The sequence below is a fragment of the Halichoerus grypus genome, chromosome 2 (assembly GCF_964656455.1).
Source record: "Halichoerus grypus chromosome 2, mHalGry1.hap1.1, whole genome shotgun sequence".
Classification (NCBI taxonomy): Eukaryota; Metazoa; Chordata; class Mammalia; order Carnivora; family Phocidae; genus Halichoerus; species Halichoerus grypus.
This window is the reverse complement of record NC_135713.1, coordinates 132,708,120-132,727,865: the sequence shown is the minus strand read 5'-3', so window position 1 is coordinate 132,727,865 and position 19,746 is coordinate 132,708,120. Positions and strand designations below refer to the sequence as shown.

The following is a 19,746-nucleotide window of genomic DNA, read 5'->3' as shown; positions in this document are numbered from 1 at the left end:
GAACCGGCTAGGGAGGGTGTATATTCTTTAGAACACCAAAGAAAAATGGCTGGGACAGCTAGCTTCAAATCCAGTTCAAATTCCCATTTTAAGAAGAGAAGAAAACAAAGGAGAGAGGGAAAAGGGGCAGGGAGGAGAGCTCTCTGTGACTGAAAAGAAATCCCCCATCTGCATTTCACTGTGTGCAATCCTGAATCGTTTCTCTTCTGCCTGGTTTCAATTACGGGCAGACTTTTATGCATTATTAATCTATCTCTCGGGTTTCTTTGCAAAGAGAGGATGGGGGGGAAGGTGAGGGGAAGAGGAAGGAGGAGAGAAAACAGAGCCTGAAATAAAAGGCCCTGTGCATACCTGGGAGGGGCCCAGTCGTGCTTGGTGCAGTCCAGTAGGGTCCCTACGTAAGTTTTGTTCCTCCACGTGACATTGACCACTAGAACACCTGCAGGAACGGGTAATGAAGGAGGACCACGGTTAGCACTGATACCTCTATTTCCAGATGATGATGATGATGATGATGATGATTATGATTATTTTACCAGCAAAGTTCTATTCTCATTTGCTTTCAAAAGCTGTGGTTTGCATTCTTCCTCTTTCTGGTTTCAGTGACCTCAAGTGAAAACCCACAGGAAATTATGTGAGTGTGTATGTGTGTGTGTGTATGTGTGTGTGTAATCATGCCTGTGCGCATGCGGTACAAAAGGGTAATACTGTGTGTGAGAGTGTAATCAAGATACTGCTGACAGAAGGAAATGGTTTTTGCCATGTCCTGCTGTAAAACAGCAACACTCACCTCTTAATTTTTCTATTATTACACATAATTGCTTTCGTTTGGCAAGCAGCCAACGAAAACTAAGCGCCAGTTACCAGTGCTTAAACTAGAAGGTGACTGAAAGGCATGGGCTTTGTTTCCCATTCAACAATATAAAATCGTGGTGATTTTTATTTAGAAAAAGATTATGCGGGGGCACAAAAATAGGTGTAGAAGGGGAGGGCAGGGGGCTTAGAGTCCAGAGAGCAGACAATCAGCTATGACTTCTCTTTCCTAATCCTCCCCTCTCTGGCTTTGTGAGACAAGCATCAGCCGCGGTATGGTATCTGTTTCACTGTTTGGTCTTGTTTCATATTAAGGACTCCTAAAATAGCCCTCTTAAGAAAATAAATGTGCACAATAGGTTTGCTCTTGGGGTTATCTTTAGAATCAACTTTAGTAAGCATTTGCCACAGAGGATTAGAAGAAAAATCTCAAAACCAACACACTTGTTTCCTGCAAGCCATTCTGCTTTTCCCAACTGCTTTGCAGACAGACAATTTAATTTAGCACTGCATCTGTGAATTACTAAACTTAAGTGCACTTAGTATACCAAATGTCACAGGAAAACAAAATAGAACATCCTCTTTATTTTTCTAGAGGATAAGCGCCATATATTTTTTTAAATCACTCCTTAAAAATGTACAATAAAAGGACCTAGATATTGAGACATACCTAAAATATTAGGGTAAGTAAGTGAAACATTTAAGTGGGCTTCTGTTCTTTTTCTGTACCTACTATAATCCATTCCATCTTGGAAATACCAAGGGACATTACTCAAAGTCTACTTCTAGGGCGCCTGGGTGGCTCAGTCGTTAAGCGGCTGCCTTCGGCTCAGGTCATGATCCCAGAGTCCTGGGATCGAGTCCCACATCGGGCTCCCTGCTCAGCGGGAAGCCTGCTTCTCCCTCTCCCACTCCCCCTGCTTGTGTTCCTGCTCTCGCTGTCTCTGTCTCTGTCAAATAAATAAATAAAATCTTTAAAAACAAAAAAACAAAAAAACAAAATCAAAGTCTACTTCTAGCTGGTTTGCTCACTCACTCACTGCCATTTTGAATTGTATAGAAAACCTGTATTGCACTCCTTTATGGTAAGGGACACCTCACAAGGTAAGACTAATTTCCTTGGGAACGTTTTAACAGCAGGTAAAAATATTTGAATGGTTGGAACTCAGGTAGTGGGGAAGGAAGGATTTCTTTCAAAAGTCTCCGAAGGAGATTTAAAAATGGTTTCCCATATGGTCTCTGTTGCTATTAGGTGACAGCTGAATTTACTCACTGTAGCGATGGTGGGGGGTGGGAGGGGGACGGGAATGAAGCAAAGCAAGGATTTCCTCAAATCACGGTTGATTCCATTCTAATTCCCTGGGGAAATTTTTTTTTTTTTAAACCACTGAGTATAAAAATTCACATTGAGATGAGAATCAATGGTAATTAGGCATTTGGTCAAAATTTGCACAAGACAGAACAATTGGAGGAAAGGATTCTTTATGAGCACATCCCTCCAGGAAAAGGGAGGGGGTGGGAGGGGAGGCGAAGGGGAAGACGGAGCTGGTTTTCTCATCATGTGCTCTCTGGGGCACTGTGTGTGGTGTCAAAGACCTTTGCAGCTGCTTAAAATTCTTTAGCATGTCAGCTATATTTACAGTGCAGGAATATATCTGTATTGCCAGAAGGTTACTGCATTTTAGCTTTAGACGCAATAGGCTGAATCACTGCGTTCCAGAGTCCCTGATGTAGCACAAATGTATAATTAAAACTGCTTGAAAGGAAACATGAAAGAAACAACAAACCCTCCATTCTTGCAGTAATAAAATTAAAAACAGGAAAAGTCTGCACAGACACTTAACATTTGTCTGCAGTGAAAGGCTTTTGTTACTGCTTTTCCCCTAAGGGTTTCGCGTTTCCAGCAAACGCGGGCCGCCGATTGGCCGGCGCCTGCTGGGAACGCTCGCGTCTGATTGGCTGCGCCGACGGCGGCCGCCCGGAGCCGCGAGGCGGCGGCCGGGGATAAAGGGGCTCGGCGGAGGGCAGGGGCCGCCGTGGCGCTCGCCGCGCCGCGCACGCCCGCTCGCGGCCCCCGGACAGGATCCAGGAAAACGTGGGGACCCCGAACCGGCAGTCAGCCGCCGCTCCTGGGGGGCTACCGCGGGAAGCTGTCACAAAGGCTGAGCTCACGCTGCGGCTTGCACACCGTAAAACCGTTCCCACCGCCGGATGCTGCTTCTAGAAGCCGCACCGGCCGACCTCGTGGGGAAGCGCTAGCGAGACTGCTAGTATCATCATTATCGGCACTCGGTGGGGAGGGGGGAAAAAAAATCCCGTCAAGTCCATTCTCAACTTCAAAAGGGCCTCAATCGGCCAGCCTGGTTTTTCCTAGAAGCCCTCGGTATTTGAAATGCTCAAAACAAATGCTCTGCTCCCGGGGAGATTTTGAAGAGTCTCCATCAAGCGGGGCTAATTAAATACGTGTGCTCGTGTCTATTTTTCTTTCTGCCACCGAGTATTTCTATCTGCCCAGCATTCACGTGCGAGTATACACACGCACGTGTTTACACAGACAAGCTGGAAAGAAGGCTTAAGGAATGCTTCTCGTATAAACTACAAAGTGTATTGTTTCTTTGTAAGGAAGTCTGTGTTTAGACAACATCCCATTGTGAGGGGCCAAGTAGAAAGGTGGTGGTGTTTCAGCTCTCAAACATGCAAATGGTTTATCTTTTTTTTTTTTTTTTTTGCTGAAGTCTCAACAGCTTGAACACTTTGTAACCCATGGGCATGTAAAGTGGACTCTCCTTTTGAAATAACCAAAAGGAAAATTCGTCCTTTAAAAGTTCTACTTTGAATTTCATAAATTTGGGCGCAGTTGTGTTTCTCATTTATCTTATATACACTGGAAATAAATATACATGTATTCCAAATGGATTTGGGATCTGTTTGAATGCACATTTATTCTTCCAAATGCCTCACCTGTGACCCAGGTGCTGGGGACGCTCTGCACCAGCCTTTTTCATCTTTATATTCTCCAGCATCCCTCTAGGTTTATTGTCCTCCTCTCCCACCCAGGGAATGGTCTTTCTCAAAGTGCTAATAATACCTGCCCCGCAACGTTTTACATTTGAAAAAGATCTGAAGATTATTGCCAATTAAGTATGAATACAGCTGAAGACAGCAATGGATGGTTTGAGTGTGCTGACCACACAGGGTTTTCTTATTTATATTAGGGCTCTGTCTTGGATACTGATACAGAATCTAAGCCACTGCCCCCCAAAACATGTAATATCAACAGGACACTTAGAAGAACGTGCTCTGTGTTCTATAACCTAAGCCTGTTACCTCTACAAGCCAAAAGAGCCCTGAGAGCTCATAAGAATTCCACAGTCACAGGGTTCTATTAGCTGCTCTTGTCAACACTTAGCAGTGAAGTGCTCCCAGAGAGATGATCAGGCCCATTAAGCATTTATTGTGCATCTTGAGGGTATACACTAGGTACTTTTTTGGTGCTATGGAATCAGCCACGGTCTAGCTGGACCTCTATCAAAACTCTATTCTGCAAGAGCTTGCAAACTTATAATAGAACCAACACAGGCACACCCTGTCACCCAGAAAGGGAAGGATAGCTTATGGATTACCCATACCTAGAGAGCAGCTCCCTTAATCCATCACATTAAACTAGACCCCGGATGAGATGTTCCTAGGGCTTATCCTGCCCACAGTCCCTGCTCAGAGGGCAGTCTTAGGCAACTAGGCTCCTGAAACAGTAACCCTAACCCTGGCCTCACTGGATGGTTCCAGCAATGGGCGCCTAAAGCTGAGGCAGCCAAACAGGGACTTATTTTGGCAATTGGAATTAGTCACAAGGAAAGGTGATAATATAAGTAGAAATCTCAAGGTGACAAGGCGCTAGAGGCTGAGAGGACTACAGTGGGCCAAAGCCCCAAGGACGCAAGAGCCAGATGAGGAAGCCAATGGGTGCAAGGCCCTCTGTACCTGTGTGTGTGTCCCTTTTTCCTCCTCTTCATCAGTGACAGGGCTCACCAGCACCCAGGACTGCCCCATTATTCTCCAGCCATCTTGTTAAAAAGTTGCTCCTGATTCTCAATTTAAATCTGTCTTTGAATCCCTTGTTCCCAGAGGTGCCTTCTGATACCCTGCAGGGAAAGTCTACCCATCGTCCAGTGGACAGCCTTTCACCCAGGCAAGGACAACGACCATGGTAACGTTCTCACCTCCAGCTGGCTCTCTTCCCCCCGCCCCCCTCCAGCCTAAACGAGTTTCTGCAACCACTGTTTATGTCACAATTTTAATCCCCCTAAGATATTCTAGTCCAAATCTCCAAGGAAAGTTCCTAATGAATTAGCACCAAAGAGAGACAAAGGAAAATGTTCCCTCTTCTCTGAATGCTCTCCACTCCCACACTGATGGTGCATGCCACCAAAACACGGCCACCCCCTCCTGAGTCCCCCACGGCGCTCCACACACAGTCCTCTGACCGATGGACGCTCGCCAGAATCCATGCTTGCCTCTGAGTCCACAGCTAGACACCTCTCAGCCTCCCGCCCGGTTAGCTGCGGGTCTGTGGCAGCTAAGTGAGGGACGGGATGTGTCCCATTTACAGGCCTGGCCCACAACAATCCCCCCGTGCATGTCCTCACTTCCTCCTCTTTCTGGCTGGCTGGCATGGAGACCACAGTGACCTTGAAGGCCACCAGAGGATGGCAGGGTCTCCTGCATCTGGGACCCTGAATGATAAGGAAAACCCACCAAAGGAATACCAAACTCAAGTCTATTGGGGATGCAGCAAGTAAACTCCTCCCGTGTTTGGACACTACCGAGACTGTCTTACCCTCATACACCGTCCCTTCCCATGCTACTCCTGTCACAGACACAGGATGCCTCTCCTCCAACCAGAACACAAGAGCAGCGTCTACACCTGCCCCACAGGTGAGCACAGTGCCCAGCACACAGAAAGTGCACTCAACCCCTGGGAACTATGACATGGTGACAGAAGGGAATCTAGATTTGAATCCTTCTTTTCACCCGTTACCACACTTTTTCAATAAGCATAATCTCCCACGAGCGTGGAGATAGAAATTCCCTATGGAGAGGCTGTGCTCCAAAGATGTGATCAATATGGTTTATGAATTACTGTTTCTGGTATTCGTGAAGATGTTTCCTCAAGAACTGGGCAAAGGCCTGATTTCCCAGCGGATCAGCATAACTCTGTTTGTATTACAGTTTAAAGACTGTTTCAGAGTCTTTAAAGCGCCTCATCCCTGGGACAGAAGTCTCTGCCAAGCACTGCAAATGCCGAATTTGGAATCAGACGTCGGTTTTTTTTTGTTTTTTGTTTTTTTTTTGAACTCCTATTCAGACTACCACATCTGGATGGACTTGGCGTGCACTCATGCAGAAAACAGAAACCTCACTCTAATAACACCGAAATGTAACCGAAATGTAACCCAGTTATGCCGCAAACCCCCCCTTTTTTTGAAGTTTACACATTTCTTTCCTTTTATATATTTTTTCTAGTGGAAACATTAGTGACAATAAAAAGGCCACAATATGCTGGTTTCGTGCGTCCAGGATAAAGTTCATACATTTCGAGTCTCATATTACCCTACATTTTTATACAACATGACCATTCTACAAGGTATGATTTATCACCACTCCTTTGTACTCCAACTCCCTCCCCTCCCACATTTTACTGTTGTGGTTTTGCGTATCCAATGCTGGGACTTTCTGAAAAAGGTTGAGTCTTGTATGGCACACTTGTTCGTTTTTCTGGCTTCAGAGCATCTAACCTTCAGAAAGATCTTTCTTCAAAGGACAAAGTTGAGTTTCTAACTCTTTGCGGGAAATGCTTAATTGACAACCAAGGCTGCCAATGAAATCCCCAATGGCCAAAGAGCAGAGGGACTTGCCTATTTCCCCACGCCAAGTATCTCTGGAGCACTACAAGAAAAGTGTTGTCACATGACCAGAAAATGCAGTATTTTTTTTTTTTTTTAAAGAGCCCTACTGCTGAGCTGAATGTTTGAAGAGTCACTTTAACCACATCCTGTAATCAAACCATCTGGAACACAGTGCTGCGATTAGTCACCCTGAACATTGGGCTTTATCTGAACAAATAGTGTACGGCAATGGAGTTTGGGAGATAGGGCGGCACTAACAAAGGGGAGTGTAATGAAACACTTTATGCCCTAGTGTGCCGCCCCCCCAGTCATAAACCCCAGACACACTCTGCTCTGGTGTTAATGTACTACTTTATGAAAGCACAGCGAGCTTAAAGATTAAAGGACTGACGGGCTAAAAATTGCTGGTTTGGATAGATGTTCTCTGTTGGCGGCTGGACCATGTTGGCTCCGCTCTATCTACGTTAATTATAACCTCTCAGATGGCGATTCAGCATTCCTTTTAGGGTTCGGTGTTATTTTCAGGGCATCGGGAACAAGGTTCATTTATGGGAGGATCGTAATGATTCTTTACTTGCCAGAGGTTCATCTGAACACCGAGACACTGCTCTTTGGTTCCGCCAAACCCTATCCATCAATCACAAGAAAAAAAATACCCGCATGAAATCCAAACAAATTGGCTAAGCCAACACCAGAGAGCAAAAGGCAATGGCAGAACTGGTGTTCTAATTTCCACTTTAAAAGATGGTATTCTTCCTGGACTGAGCTTCTCTCTTTCAAAAGTACATTTGATCATTGGGATACCATCTATGGGAATCTTATTTAAGAAAAAAAAAAAAAAAACCTGAAAGGATTTCCCCCTCCCAACTACATTGAATAAGTCATCCCCCCCACAACTACATTGAATAAGTCCTCCCCCGCCCCCAACTACATTGAATAAGCCCTAAGAGGGAAGGAGGGGGAAAAAAAAAACCCATAGCTAAAGAAACCTTGTTTCCCCATGGGCCTTATGGTTTAATACACAAAAGAACACACAGCTACTTCCATCACTGTCACCTCCCCCCGCAGCCTTTGTTCTGAGGCCTGATGAGCTGTATTGATTTGGGAAAATCATTGAGCTTCTTGGAAAACTAGACTCTCGCTTATTCACTGCCATCTATTTCTTTCCCATGAAGACAGGTGGTCAATATCCAGTTGACTGGTCAGCTAAAAGAAGCTCTCGCTGCTTTTCTTTTCTTGCTTCCCTAGTAACATTATCCTTTCCCACTTCTAGAAAACACAATGGCCTGTTAAAAAGTCTTGTGGGGAAGAAGAGGGAGGAGAAATAAGGCTTTTGTAAGGCACCTCCAGGGATGCTGAACTGCTCTCCCAGACATCTGGGATGTCTGGGAACCTGCACGGCGATTTTCACTGACTAAGCGTTACACGAGTGGAAGCCTTCATGAAAACTTTGATAGCCCAAGACAGAACTTTCAAAAATCTATCAAATTCAAACAGATCACTAGAACTTAGTGTTAATTTCAGAAAGAGATGCTTTCCTTTTTTTTTTTTAAATAATCAGTACATAAGTTTCAGTAAGTTTCATAATTATAAGATGTCCTAAGTGTCATTATGGACATTTCAGAGAACAAAGAGCAGAATGGGAGGAAAAAAAAAAATCACGGGGAGATCTTTACAAAGCAATTTTAAACATGATGAGAACAAAAAGACACTTGATTTTACGTTAGGTAGACATACGCATCCTAAGGAAACATTATCCTTGATGGCTTGAGGCTACTCTTGAAACACATATATACTGCAACCATTCACACCACAGTATTGCTTAGGTGCCAGGAGCTGCCCCCCTCCCCCCACCTGGGGATAGGCAGGAGGACAGGTTTCAGGTGACAATGTTGGGAACACGGTGGGAGGAAACAAGCAGGACAGCAAGTCACACTTAGGCAGGCTGCATAAAAAGCCACCCCTGCACCCCCAAGGGGATGCTCTTCAGCCTGCGCTCCATCAAGGCTCAGCCAACACACAGTAAAATGAAGTGATCCGCTCAAGGAAAAGATAAAAGAGGAAGGAGGAGGGGGGAGGCGGAGGGAAAAAGAGAGGGGAGGAGGCAGGACAGAAAAAATACACAAAGTCTTCGGAAACATTTGGAAGAATTTCAATGCACAAAGCGACCATGTACACGTACAGCGTCTCCGTATGCAGGTATACACTTGTATAAAGAGGTTTCATTTGTCTTTGATCAAACTTTTCAGTAAGTCATGCCTTGCAGCTGGCTGGCACAGAGATAAGCTACGGACCCACTCCGATTTCTGGTGCAAAGTTCCAAGCCTAAATTTTCTCCTGCTCCTTTGCATTCGCATCTCTGAAAGCAGAGGAGTGTTGATGAATGATTTCTAGATCCTCAAACCCTCTCCTTTTTTAGGGCACCATTTCCTTCCGGATTTCTCTTCCGTCTCCTCCCTGTCTTCATGGGGAGACCAGGGTTCAGTGCCAACTGTAAGGGAATGGACTCCTCTCCCCCCCCGCCCCCGGTCTCACAAGCTTTAATTATTAGCTCATCAGGAGATCATTTTTTTTCTTCCTTAATATAAAAGCATTCAAAAGTTGGGGAAAGGTACCTAGTCAGTATTTACTGAAGTAGGCTTTTACTCTGAGCCACGGTCATGATACGGTTCTGACTCTAGGACCTCCTAACATGTTGTTCCTTTAAGAATGTTATTTTAGGAGGCAGCCGCGTACAGGGGGCCCAGGCCCATAGCACATAACCAGGCTCCCCCCGCCGGGCCCCCCCCCCAAAACGAAAGGGACACAGCCTCAACACAATCCCACGTTCAGACCCGCCTGCCATGGAAGATAAGCAGGCCTTTCATTTCCCCGCACTTAATATTAACTGCAGTATCTTTTCCGCTTACAACTCCTACAGCCAGGCTCTCTACAATGTCGTCAGCTCAACTTCAAGAACAGGTAAATAGAATGGCAAGACCAGACAAAAGATAAACCACCCCCCAGGTCAAAACCCCAGCTCCATGCCACTGCCCCTGGAAGAGAGCGCTCTGAGGCCGAAAGCGGGAAGAAGGGTGTGAGATGCTGGGATTTGGAAAGTCGCTGACCAGGTATCTGCAACTTCCCCAGTTCCAGGCGCAGCCAGAAATCTGTTTCTGGCCCCCTGCTCCCCCCACTGTCCCCCCCTACGTACGCAATCATCATCAAGATGAATGAAACTGCAAGATGCCAGGGACATAAAACCTAAGAATGAAAAAACTCATATACTTTGAGAAGGGGAGTAGACTCAGGAAAAAAAAAAAAAAAGGAAGAGGGAGGGATCTTTCTCCTCGCCTTGCTCACAAACCTCTTGTGGATCAATCCAGGTGGGTGATTAGCAGAGTTTCAGGTTTAAATGCTAGTGAACTGCTTGTCAAAATATGTGTAATACCACTAGAGATTACAGGACTGCATTTTCAAGTACTTTCTTACCATCCCCCGTCCTTGAGATACAGGGAGACAGTGGGAACCAATTGACAATTATGCTCACATCAAAAAGCTGCTACTGATGCATGCATCTCACTGGGACCCCAGAACCAGGCTTCATAAAATTATGATGCTTTATTTAAAGTCAGAGCGCTTATTTGCTTTTGTGCCAGCTCTGGGCCCTTTTCATCTCGAGCTCTCCCCGGGCCCAGGAGAGCACACATTCCTACAGTTCTGATGGCCACCAGCTGTGTCCCCCATAAATCACAAATCCTCCGAACAAGCCATTCTTTACAAAGACCAACAGCATTTACTGGAGATGATCATTCTGCTATTATTCCACTTGCTGAAATTTAAAACAGCAATTTACAACAGCAGCTGAAAACCAGGGAACTGAGTGAGTGTGTGTGTGTGTGTGTATGTGTGTGCACAGCAAGGCTCTACGTGTCTATGACACACAGAGGGGCACATTTCATGTGTCACCTAAGAGTCAGCAGCTCTGCCAATCCGAAAAGGAAACAAGGGACGTGCCTGTCAGAAGAACGAGATCAGCACCCTCACAATGAAAGGCAATGGGGTGCGTGAGGTCCGTGTCGTTGGTAAACCTCCCTGTCTTCACCTGGAGGCAGCCAAGCCCTGCGGGCAGCGCGGCACGCAGCTCACACACTCTCCTAGCGAGGCCACATCATTATGGCTCAGGTTCAGAATGTAATAAGGAAAGCGGAAGGAATTAACTCCAATCAAGCTCAGGCTGCAGCCAATTTTATTCTGAAGACTGGGGAGGAAGAAAGAATGAGAGAGTGTTTGGTAATCCCATGCAGCATCCCAAGCGCCCAAAAAGATGGTCGCTGGAGACAGACCCACCTGACTCCCAGCCCGCTCTGCAGCTGGGGCTTCACCCTGAACTCAACCTCTCTGCCCCTCGGTTTTGCCATCTATAAAACAGGGATTATACGGATGTCAGGTAAGGCGTGGTTTCTGTAAAGCATCGAACACACGGGCGCCGGCCCCAAAGGGTCACTCGGCAAATGGACTTTGGCTTCCTCATCTTTAAACTCCCCTGGGACCCAGGGGAGAAATGGAGGGAGACACCAAAATACAAGGAATTTGCACACTGAGAAAAACAGCCAGCAGCAAGCCCCCCTGTGCTTCTTCCAGGTAAAGCACCCGCAGATGGGGGCATCCATGCAAATTATCCCGGATTCCTGGGGACCAGGCTGTTGGACATGTGGTATATCTGTCTCGTAGCATCTCCCAAGCTGCAAATTCCAACATGAAGGACTTGTGTTCTTTCTACACCTAGCACCAACTGCGACCCCCAGAAAGTGCTCCTTCCTGACATACCCACTGTGGAAAGCAAACATCTATCTCCTCCTCCTCCCCACCACTCTGGACATGCAGTTCTAAATCCCTGAAGCCTCCTCTCGGGATGTGGGGTACAGAGACCTCACATCCAGTTTCCAGGAACAGCAATCAGAACGGAATGCCTGGCATCTGTCTAAGCGACAACAGGCAAAATTAAAGGTCCCCAGGACCTTGACGGCAGAGATGAGCCCCTGCAGCAAGGCTCTGGGGACTTAGAGAGCGTTAAAGGCAAACTCATCTTTGCAATTACCATCTGAACAGACTAGATGTCTGGACAATGGTTAGAGGCCCCCTCGCCCCCTCCCCCATTCCAAAGGCCCTATCTTTTCAGCGAAGAAAAAAGTCCAGCAGAGTTACAAGTATTTCAATAATGTGCTTAGAGACCAGCTCTTTTCTGTAAACAAGCCTAATGAAGCGTGACTAATAGTGCTCTCCGTGAGCAGAGCAAGGGAAAAGGGCCTTTGTTAGCACTTACTGGAGCAAGTCATCGTTTTGCTGGAGCAGAACAAAACTTAGCTGGTTATTGATTGACCAGCCTTGCTTGGTGTCACCGCTTGGCTATTTCTATATACTGTGTGTATAAATACATTGTGTTTATGTAGACGCAGAGATGTTCTATACGCACACACACACACACTCCCACGTACCCTGTCACGTGCAGCCACCAAGCTAACTTGGGGTGACACTGTTCTGCAGTCTTCAGGCCACTGCTCTCTGGTACTCGTGTCTATTCCAGTCCTTGGTAGCACCTAACATTTCTCTCCAAGCTGTCCGTACTGGGAACCTCAGTTTCAGAACCTGTGTAAACCGACGCTCCCCATGGACACTTAATAGTTTCCGAAGTCACTACGATTTCACCTGACCTAGTTATTACATTCGAGGGGTGATTTACTTTTGATTTTTAATAAATTCCAAGGGGCTGGGTTTCTTTTCCCTCGTTTTACTTCTCAACTCGGAAACTCCTGAAATCTGGCTCAGCGTGCCTTCCAGGTTGGCTCTCATCCTCTTCTGCAATTACAGTGTGTCTTCAATGTTGCGAATGCACGCAGCAACGGTGTTAGCAGGGGGACCTGAAGTTGACCTGGACTTCTCTTCGGAATGGACGGGAATTCGAGTCAAAACTTTGGCTTTCTGTTGCGACTCGAAGCACAAATTTCCGTATAAATTATTGACTGCACTTTGGCCTCATCTGAAACATTAGCCCCGCAGGTTCTGACCCCAGGTGGCACATCCACCCTCTCCAAATAGGCTGGAACATTAGTGCTTTGCATTGGGGACTAAGGCGTGAGAACCAATCAATCAAGCTCCTGACAGTTTTCGCGGCCTCTGAGCATTAGGCCCAAGTCAACCTCCAAGATGCCTATTGTTTGCATGATCCTCTTCTTCTTTGGTCTGATGGAGTTAGGGTTAAGTCCAAGGCTTCGGGGACAGAGAAAGGCTATTTTTAGTAACTCAGTCTTTATTGACTCTGACCTGCAGGGCAGCCAGCGTGAAGTCTCTTCCAGAAAGTAATGCACTGTTAATTGGTGCTCATCATCACCGGTGTGTTTTTTACACCTCTTTTCAATGAGAGAAGACCTGACTAAACATTTCAACATCTTTTCCAGGTTGCCTTGTAATTCTCTCAAGAGTTAAACACACACACACATTCTCACACTCACACACACTGGACAAAAATCTGGTTTGTACCCATCACGGTCCCTGGGTTGCCACACTGAATACCAATGTGAACACGGAATGTTGGGCTGGACAATGAGAACATTCGGGAGTTGGCCTACGGCGCGTTAACCATTTTCTTCATGGCAAATATCTGTAGGGATGAGGACATGGGGCAGGAGAACACCTGCTGGAGAAATTAGGTAGAAACATCTTATTTCCTTCTGAGGTCCTCTGCCTGAAATAACTAAAGACCTTTTTCCTCTGAAACTGGTAGCTGGGTCTGTGAGGGGCCAGCCACTGAATGCGTGGCGGGGGCAGGGACCGGGCACAGTGGCTCACGGGCTTCGTGTGAAGAATGCAGCACTCTAAAGGGGTTGCAGAGTGACTGGGTCCAAAGGCTTTCTGGTTTCCTTTGAGAGAAAAACCGGACAAAACATTATCTCTTCTTACCCCAACAGGCCTCTCAGGGGAGAGGCGGGGGGGAAGGTGGGGGCCAGGCAGAGGTGAAACATCAGAGCGCCTCATCTGCTTGTCAACGGGCCCGGGCGATGGGTGACCAGACAGGCCAGCCCCACAGCAAGGGCCCCACAACACTTGTTGAAAGTTTTGAACAACAGGCTACAAACTGAATGCTCTGAAGGGGAGATCACGTGATGACTTTTTGGAAGTCCTATTTCATGGATACCGGGGGGGGGGGGGGGGGGCACAGAAACCAAATGGCTTGGGTTCTCACTGAGCATTTTTTGCTTAAGAAAGGACGTCTGGGTGGTTCAGTCGGTTAAGCGTCTGCCTTCAGCTCAGGTCATGATCCCGGGGTCCTGGGATCGAGTCCCACATTGGCTCCTTGCTCAGTGGGGAGTCTGCTTCTCCCTCTGCCTCTGCTCCTACACCCTGCTTGTACACTCTCTCTCTGACAAACAGATAAATAAAACCTTAAAAAAAAAAAAAAGAAATTTTCAGCTACAAAATCCTACCACATTTAGCCAAAAGACTGATTATGCTATTTTATTTAGTACATCCCTGTATCTGAATTAGTACATATAAATTAGTACATACTTTTCCAAATGAGTGACTAGAAAGCCATTTTTCAATTACATTCTGCTCCATCTGTGTGTTTGACGGTATACTAACTCCAAGATATATGAATGTAATTCCAGATTTGATCAGCTTTCTGAAAAGGTGGTAGTTAAGAGAGCAAACTGTGCTTTCACTCCTAATAAAGTGTCTTGCTGCAAAGGACTACATTTTCTGGTTTCATTCAGTTCAACTCAACTTTAATACTAAGGAAAATCAGAATTTTCTAATTCAATAAGAATGCACCGCCAAAGCACATTAAACTCCTAAATATCATGTGCTATCATGGCCAAAAAGTTGTGTGGACCATTCAAGACAAAACTGAACGTGTAGCCTGTTCTTATATGAAAGAACTTCCTCGTGTATTCCTACTTCGTATAGCCCAGAAATAAGTTCGGAAAAGATGTGGAGAAAACCAACTACAGTATTCAACTGCTGTACGTTAAGACGGATTACAAAGGTTAAGTCTCAAGTCAATGAAGACGGAACCTGCTAGAGGACAAAATAGGGATCCACTAAAACGTTTCAACCTGTGGACAAACTCAACTCTAGACTGAATGAATCTTGACAGAGTAGAACAGGAGGTCCCCTCTAAAGCTTCAAAGAAGGCAATTCAAAACTAATAAATTTTACACCACAGGTAGTTAACATGTGTGTTACTGACCCCAGGGAGTAAAGACAGAAAATAAATGTAAGGAATACTGATTGAGTGCTTGATTTTCTTTTTTAATTTAATTTAATTTATTTATTTGACAGAGAGAGAGCACAAGCAGGGAGAAGGGGCAGAGGGAGAGGGAGAAGCAGGCTCCCCGCTGAACAAGGAGCTCGTTGCAGGACTCGATCCCAGAACCCCAAGATCATGACCTGAGCCAAAGGCAGACGCTTAACCAACTGAGCCACCCAGGCGCCCCTGAGAGCATGATTTTCTGTAGGCCACAAGAAGAGTGTTTGGACACAGATGACCTCATTTACTTCTCAGGCGCCTTCCAGGTTCGTGATTATTACTATTCTACTGATGAGCAAAATAACCGCAAGATGGCTTAACTGACGGACTTGCCCGGGTTGGAAAGTCAAGAGATTTGAACGCAGGTGGTCTGACTTCTGGTACCACGCTCCTAAATGCATTGTGTAAGGTTACCTAAACCTAAGTTCATAGGTAAGACAATTTCACGAAGGCACTGCATGTGTGTGGATGGGGGCCCTGGAGGTAAGCAAGGCCGCCTAGGTGAAGACCAGTGGTGTGCTTGGAGTTACGTGCTGTGGATGGCACATCTCTTCCTGGCACCACCGTCAGGGACCTCACATCGGAAGCTCAGAGCTGACCATGGTGAGAATATATACACCACAGAAAACAGCAAACACTACAAATCAGGGTTCCCCCCCACACCCCCCACCCCAGAATCGGGTGTTAACAATCTACCAGCACTCTAAAGGTCTAAGGTTATAGACCTTAATTTGTGGAAATGCTATTCTTCTTTCCCATAATGTGACATGTCAGAGAAAACAGGGGTCTGGGGAAAGCAGGGCACCTGGAATCTGAAGTATGAAACTGAGGGATAATTCTAGACTACAGTTCTAACTTATCATTTTTGATGTTGTTTCAAGGGGGTCACAATTCATAATCCCAGACCTCTCCTTCTGTTTAAGCACTCACACCTAACTGGTCACCAAGATGGGACTCTTTGGACTCCCATTAAAATTCCTGCCTCTATCCCCTCCTCTTCATCAACAGTCAGGCCCTGGTTACCTTTCCACCGTTACCACTCACCCTTCCTCCGCCTCACAACACCTCAGAGTGACTTTCAATGTACCCTGCACCCAAAAGGCTACTTCAGGCTTCATGCTTTCCTACTGCCTTCTGCAGGGAGAACCGGGCCTGCCTTATGCTTTGGACTCTGAGTCCTGGTCAGAACCTGAGAAAGTCCTGAGAAAGCCTGACAGCTCCTGTGGATACTTCTACTGCAGGAGGTATGTGACATTCAGGATGCCGGATTTTTACCTGTCAGCCTTGGTAGGAGACTCCGCACCACGTCTTTCCAAGTGCCTGGCAAAGAGCAGGTGCTCAATAGATATCTTTTCTTTTTTTTTAAGGCAAATGAAATATTGAAATGAATAAAAGTGTAGAAGAGCCCCTGTGTTATTGTTATGTACACAAATCAAAAGACAGAAGTGAAATTGCAATGGTGACGATTATCTGTCACCTGATTCCAATCCCTCCCAAGTGAAGGAGCCCATCTCAGTCGATTCTTGCCGTTTTTTTTTTAAAGATTTTACTTATTTATTTGTCAGAGAGAGAGACACATAGAGAGAGCACAAGCAGAGGGAGTGGCAGAGGGAGAGGGAGATGCAGGGTCCCCACTGTGCAGGGAACCCGACGTGGGACTTGATCCCAGGACCCTGAGATCATGACCTGAGCCGAAGGCAGACGCTTAACCGGCTGAGCCACCCAGGCGTCCCAATTCTTGCCGTTTTCAAAATAATTGGTAATAACATAAATGTGAACAATTTGGTTTTGATCAATCTTCTATTTTTTATTGGAGATTTTTGTGAAGTAAGCACTCTTGCAAGTTAAAGGAGCCCGGAACCTTCCTCTAGAATTTCAAAAGCCATCGACTTTTATTGAACTATTACGAAAGCAATTGATGAGGTACATTTGTCGCTCACCTGATGTAGAAGCTCTAAACACAGACCATAACCGCCGAGCCACGGCAGATGCGGACCGCTGGCCTCTCCCACTACTCCTTGCAATTTAATGAACAGTCATATCCCACAAATCTCCTCCCAATAGGCTGCTGGCAGTGATTCTCCCGGACTCTGGGGCCCCAAAGACAGATCTGTCATTGCTTAAATAAATTTTACAGATGTAATAGATAAAGGCAATAAAAAAAACAGAGCTTTTATAAAACAAAGTTGACAGAGTGTCCTGGGCTGCGCGTGCGTGTGTGTACCAAAGGGAAATAGACAATGAAGGTTAGGAAGCATGAAATGACAGCCTTCTTTGCCTTTCAGGGAACGTAAATTTTATTTGCTGAATGTAAATCTTCAAAGCCACGGTTTTCCCATCTGCATGTGTGATCACCAGAAATTGATTTCAAGGAGATAGAAAATTATTTCACTGATTGCTCAGCAATGCAAATCCCACGTTACGCGTTCATGACGACGAACAGTGGAAACCTCCGGTGATGTTCCAAGTGCTGTTTTTCTGTTGCGATCCTTGCTGGCAGGGGATTATCCCACCTGCCTTCCAGGTAGGTGCTCCTGGAAGTGGTGCTGGGACTGGAAACTAGTTCTAACTGGAAGTAGGAGTCACTGGTCCTCAACACGTGGCCCGGGACTTTTAATAGGGGCTTTCCTGGTGCCAGACGCAGAACTGTCTTTGTCAGTGTGCTTTTCAGTGTCTCATGCTCTCCCCATAATACAGATAGATTAGTTTATTTTAAAAAGTGTCATAGATCTTCAGGCTACTAGGCTCCTCAGCCAGGGGAAAGACAGGAAAAGGACACTATTTCAATATGGTTGCCTTCACGATGTAGACAAGAGGCACTTTTTTCTCCCAGAAGCCTGGTAACTTGTTTTTTTTTTTTTAAGACTTTATTTATTTGACACAGAGAGAATGAGCACAAGCAAAGGGAGCAGCAGAGGGAGAGGGAGAAGCAGGCTCTCTGAGCAGGGAGCCTGATGCGGGGCTCGATCCCAGCACCCTGGGATCGTGACCTGAGCTGAAGGCAGACACTGAACCCACTGAGCCACCCAGGCGCCCCGTGTTGTATGGGTTTTAATCTGTACAACAAACTGTATTCCAGTGCATTAGGTTAGTCTAGTTTTACGTTAAGGCATTTTTTTTTTTAAAAAGAAACTTAGTAAATACGTGTAAGTCACAGTTTGCATGTAAATATTCTACAAAGTAGAACAAAAGAACACTAAAAAAAAAAAAATTTTTTTTAAATAGTCATGCTAAGAAAGAAAAAAAAAAAATCGGGCCGTAATAGTAACAGCGTAAATGCCAGCCACCCATACACGGGTAAATATGGTTAATACAGATGCAGCATGTGTCCTCTGGAACAGGAGATTATAAAGATGCAAATTTCCACTTACTTATTATAAATTAGCAATTCAATTGAAAGCAAAAATGAATTGCCTGATCCCTGAATGCATGAGGTATAGAGGATCAATCCTTCAAAATAACTTCTACTTAAAATGCACTTAACCACAGTCATTACATAAAGGAAATAAAAGAAAGAAATTTACGAAGATGGGTTTGGGGGCTGGGGAGGAGGCAATAAATATTTTTCACAAAGCATTTACACATGAAGCACTGTTCCCCATCACTTCTTCCTGTTGTTTACATTCTAGGTGACCCCAGAGGAGAGCTGCTTCTGACCAGCAGGGAAACTGGGCTCCCGGGGAAGGAGGGTTTGTTCACTGCAGATCCCGAGAGACGTGGTCCCTGTCTGACCATGGCTTCCCCCTCCCTCATGTCACCTTTGTTGGAAGGACCTGCAGTCCAGACACCTGCTAGCTTGATGTGGCTGTCAGAGAGGATGCTCATGGCAGTGTTAACACACTGTGAATAACTGGAGGAATATCTCCTAGTAGGAGGGTCTGCCCATCTTGTAGACTGGAATCCCAAATTATAGAGAACGTGTTGGCAGGCTAACGAAGAGCATTCCTGTCTTTGCCTAGAAAAAAATACTACAACACTGGGAATGGCACTTGGGTATGTGTGTCCATTGAGAGGTGCATTTAGTGCTGGGTGAAATGTCTTGTAACAGGCTTTCTAACACCCCAGTGAGGAGGGTACTATATTCTCCCCGTTTTACAAATGATGGGCTGATGCATAAGAGGCAATAAGTTACATCCCAAGGTCACAAGGGCAGGAAGCTGCGACACTACAGCGGAACCCGAGGGACCTGGCTCCAGTCTGTGACACTTACCCAGTGTCCCCAAGTAGAAGACACTAGGGCATACACACCTGGCCCTCAGTGCAAGGGGTTCTCCTCTTGCACTAATTTGTCAGGGCGCCAAATTTAAATGACAAGGTACACAACTGACAAAATAAACTTCATCATATCATGTCCTGAATTCCCTCCAAAACAAAGAAACAAACAAATCATGTTATTTTCAAGCACAAAAGAATCTTAGTGATCACTTATTCAAAACTTGCTCTCTTCAGGAAGAAGTAACTGAAGCCCAGAGATTAAATTGTGGATCCCAGGTCCCTCGACAAGGGAGGAGAGAGCCAAAACCACAGCTAGGTCTCTCACTTTCTTCTCTTCCAGGGATCCTGGGGGTCCAGACAGCAGCACCCAGCGTAGGTAGGTAGCAGCTAGGATGGCAGTCACAATGGGCTCTCGATGCTTCTCCAGCGAGCAAGAGGCTCCCTTAAAAGCCGGTCACAGAGCCCGGGGCCATTGCAGAACTTTGCCCCAATGAGACTAACACACACCCAAGTGATAAAAATTGG

At 45.9% G+C, this 19,746-nt stretch overlaps 1 protein-coding gene across 4 annotated transcripts in view; it reads right to left on the bottom strand.

Moving 5' to 3' along the window:
- ZNF608 (zinc finger protein 608) overlaps nt 1-19,746 on the bottom strand; it is a 109,187-nt gene that overhangs the window by 10,543 nt on the left and 78,898 nt on the right. For all 4 annotated transcript variants that reach the window (XM_036072239.2, XM_036072234.2, XM_078067565.1 and 1 more), the window contains one exon: nt 352-439. In XM_036072239.2, coding sequence (XP_035928132.1) covers nt 352-439 — 88 coding nt within the window. The remainder of the gene's footprint in view (nt 1-351; nt 440-19,746) is intronic.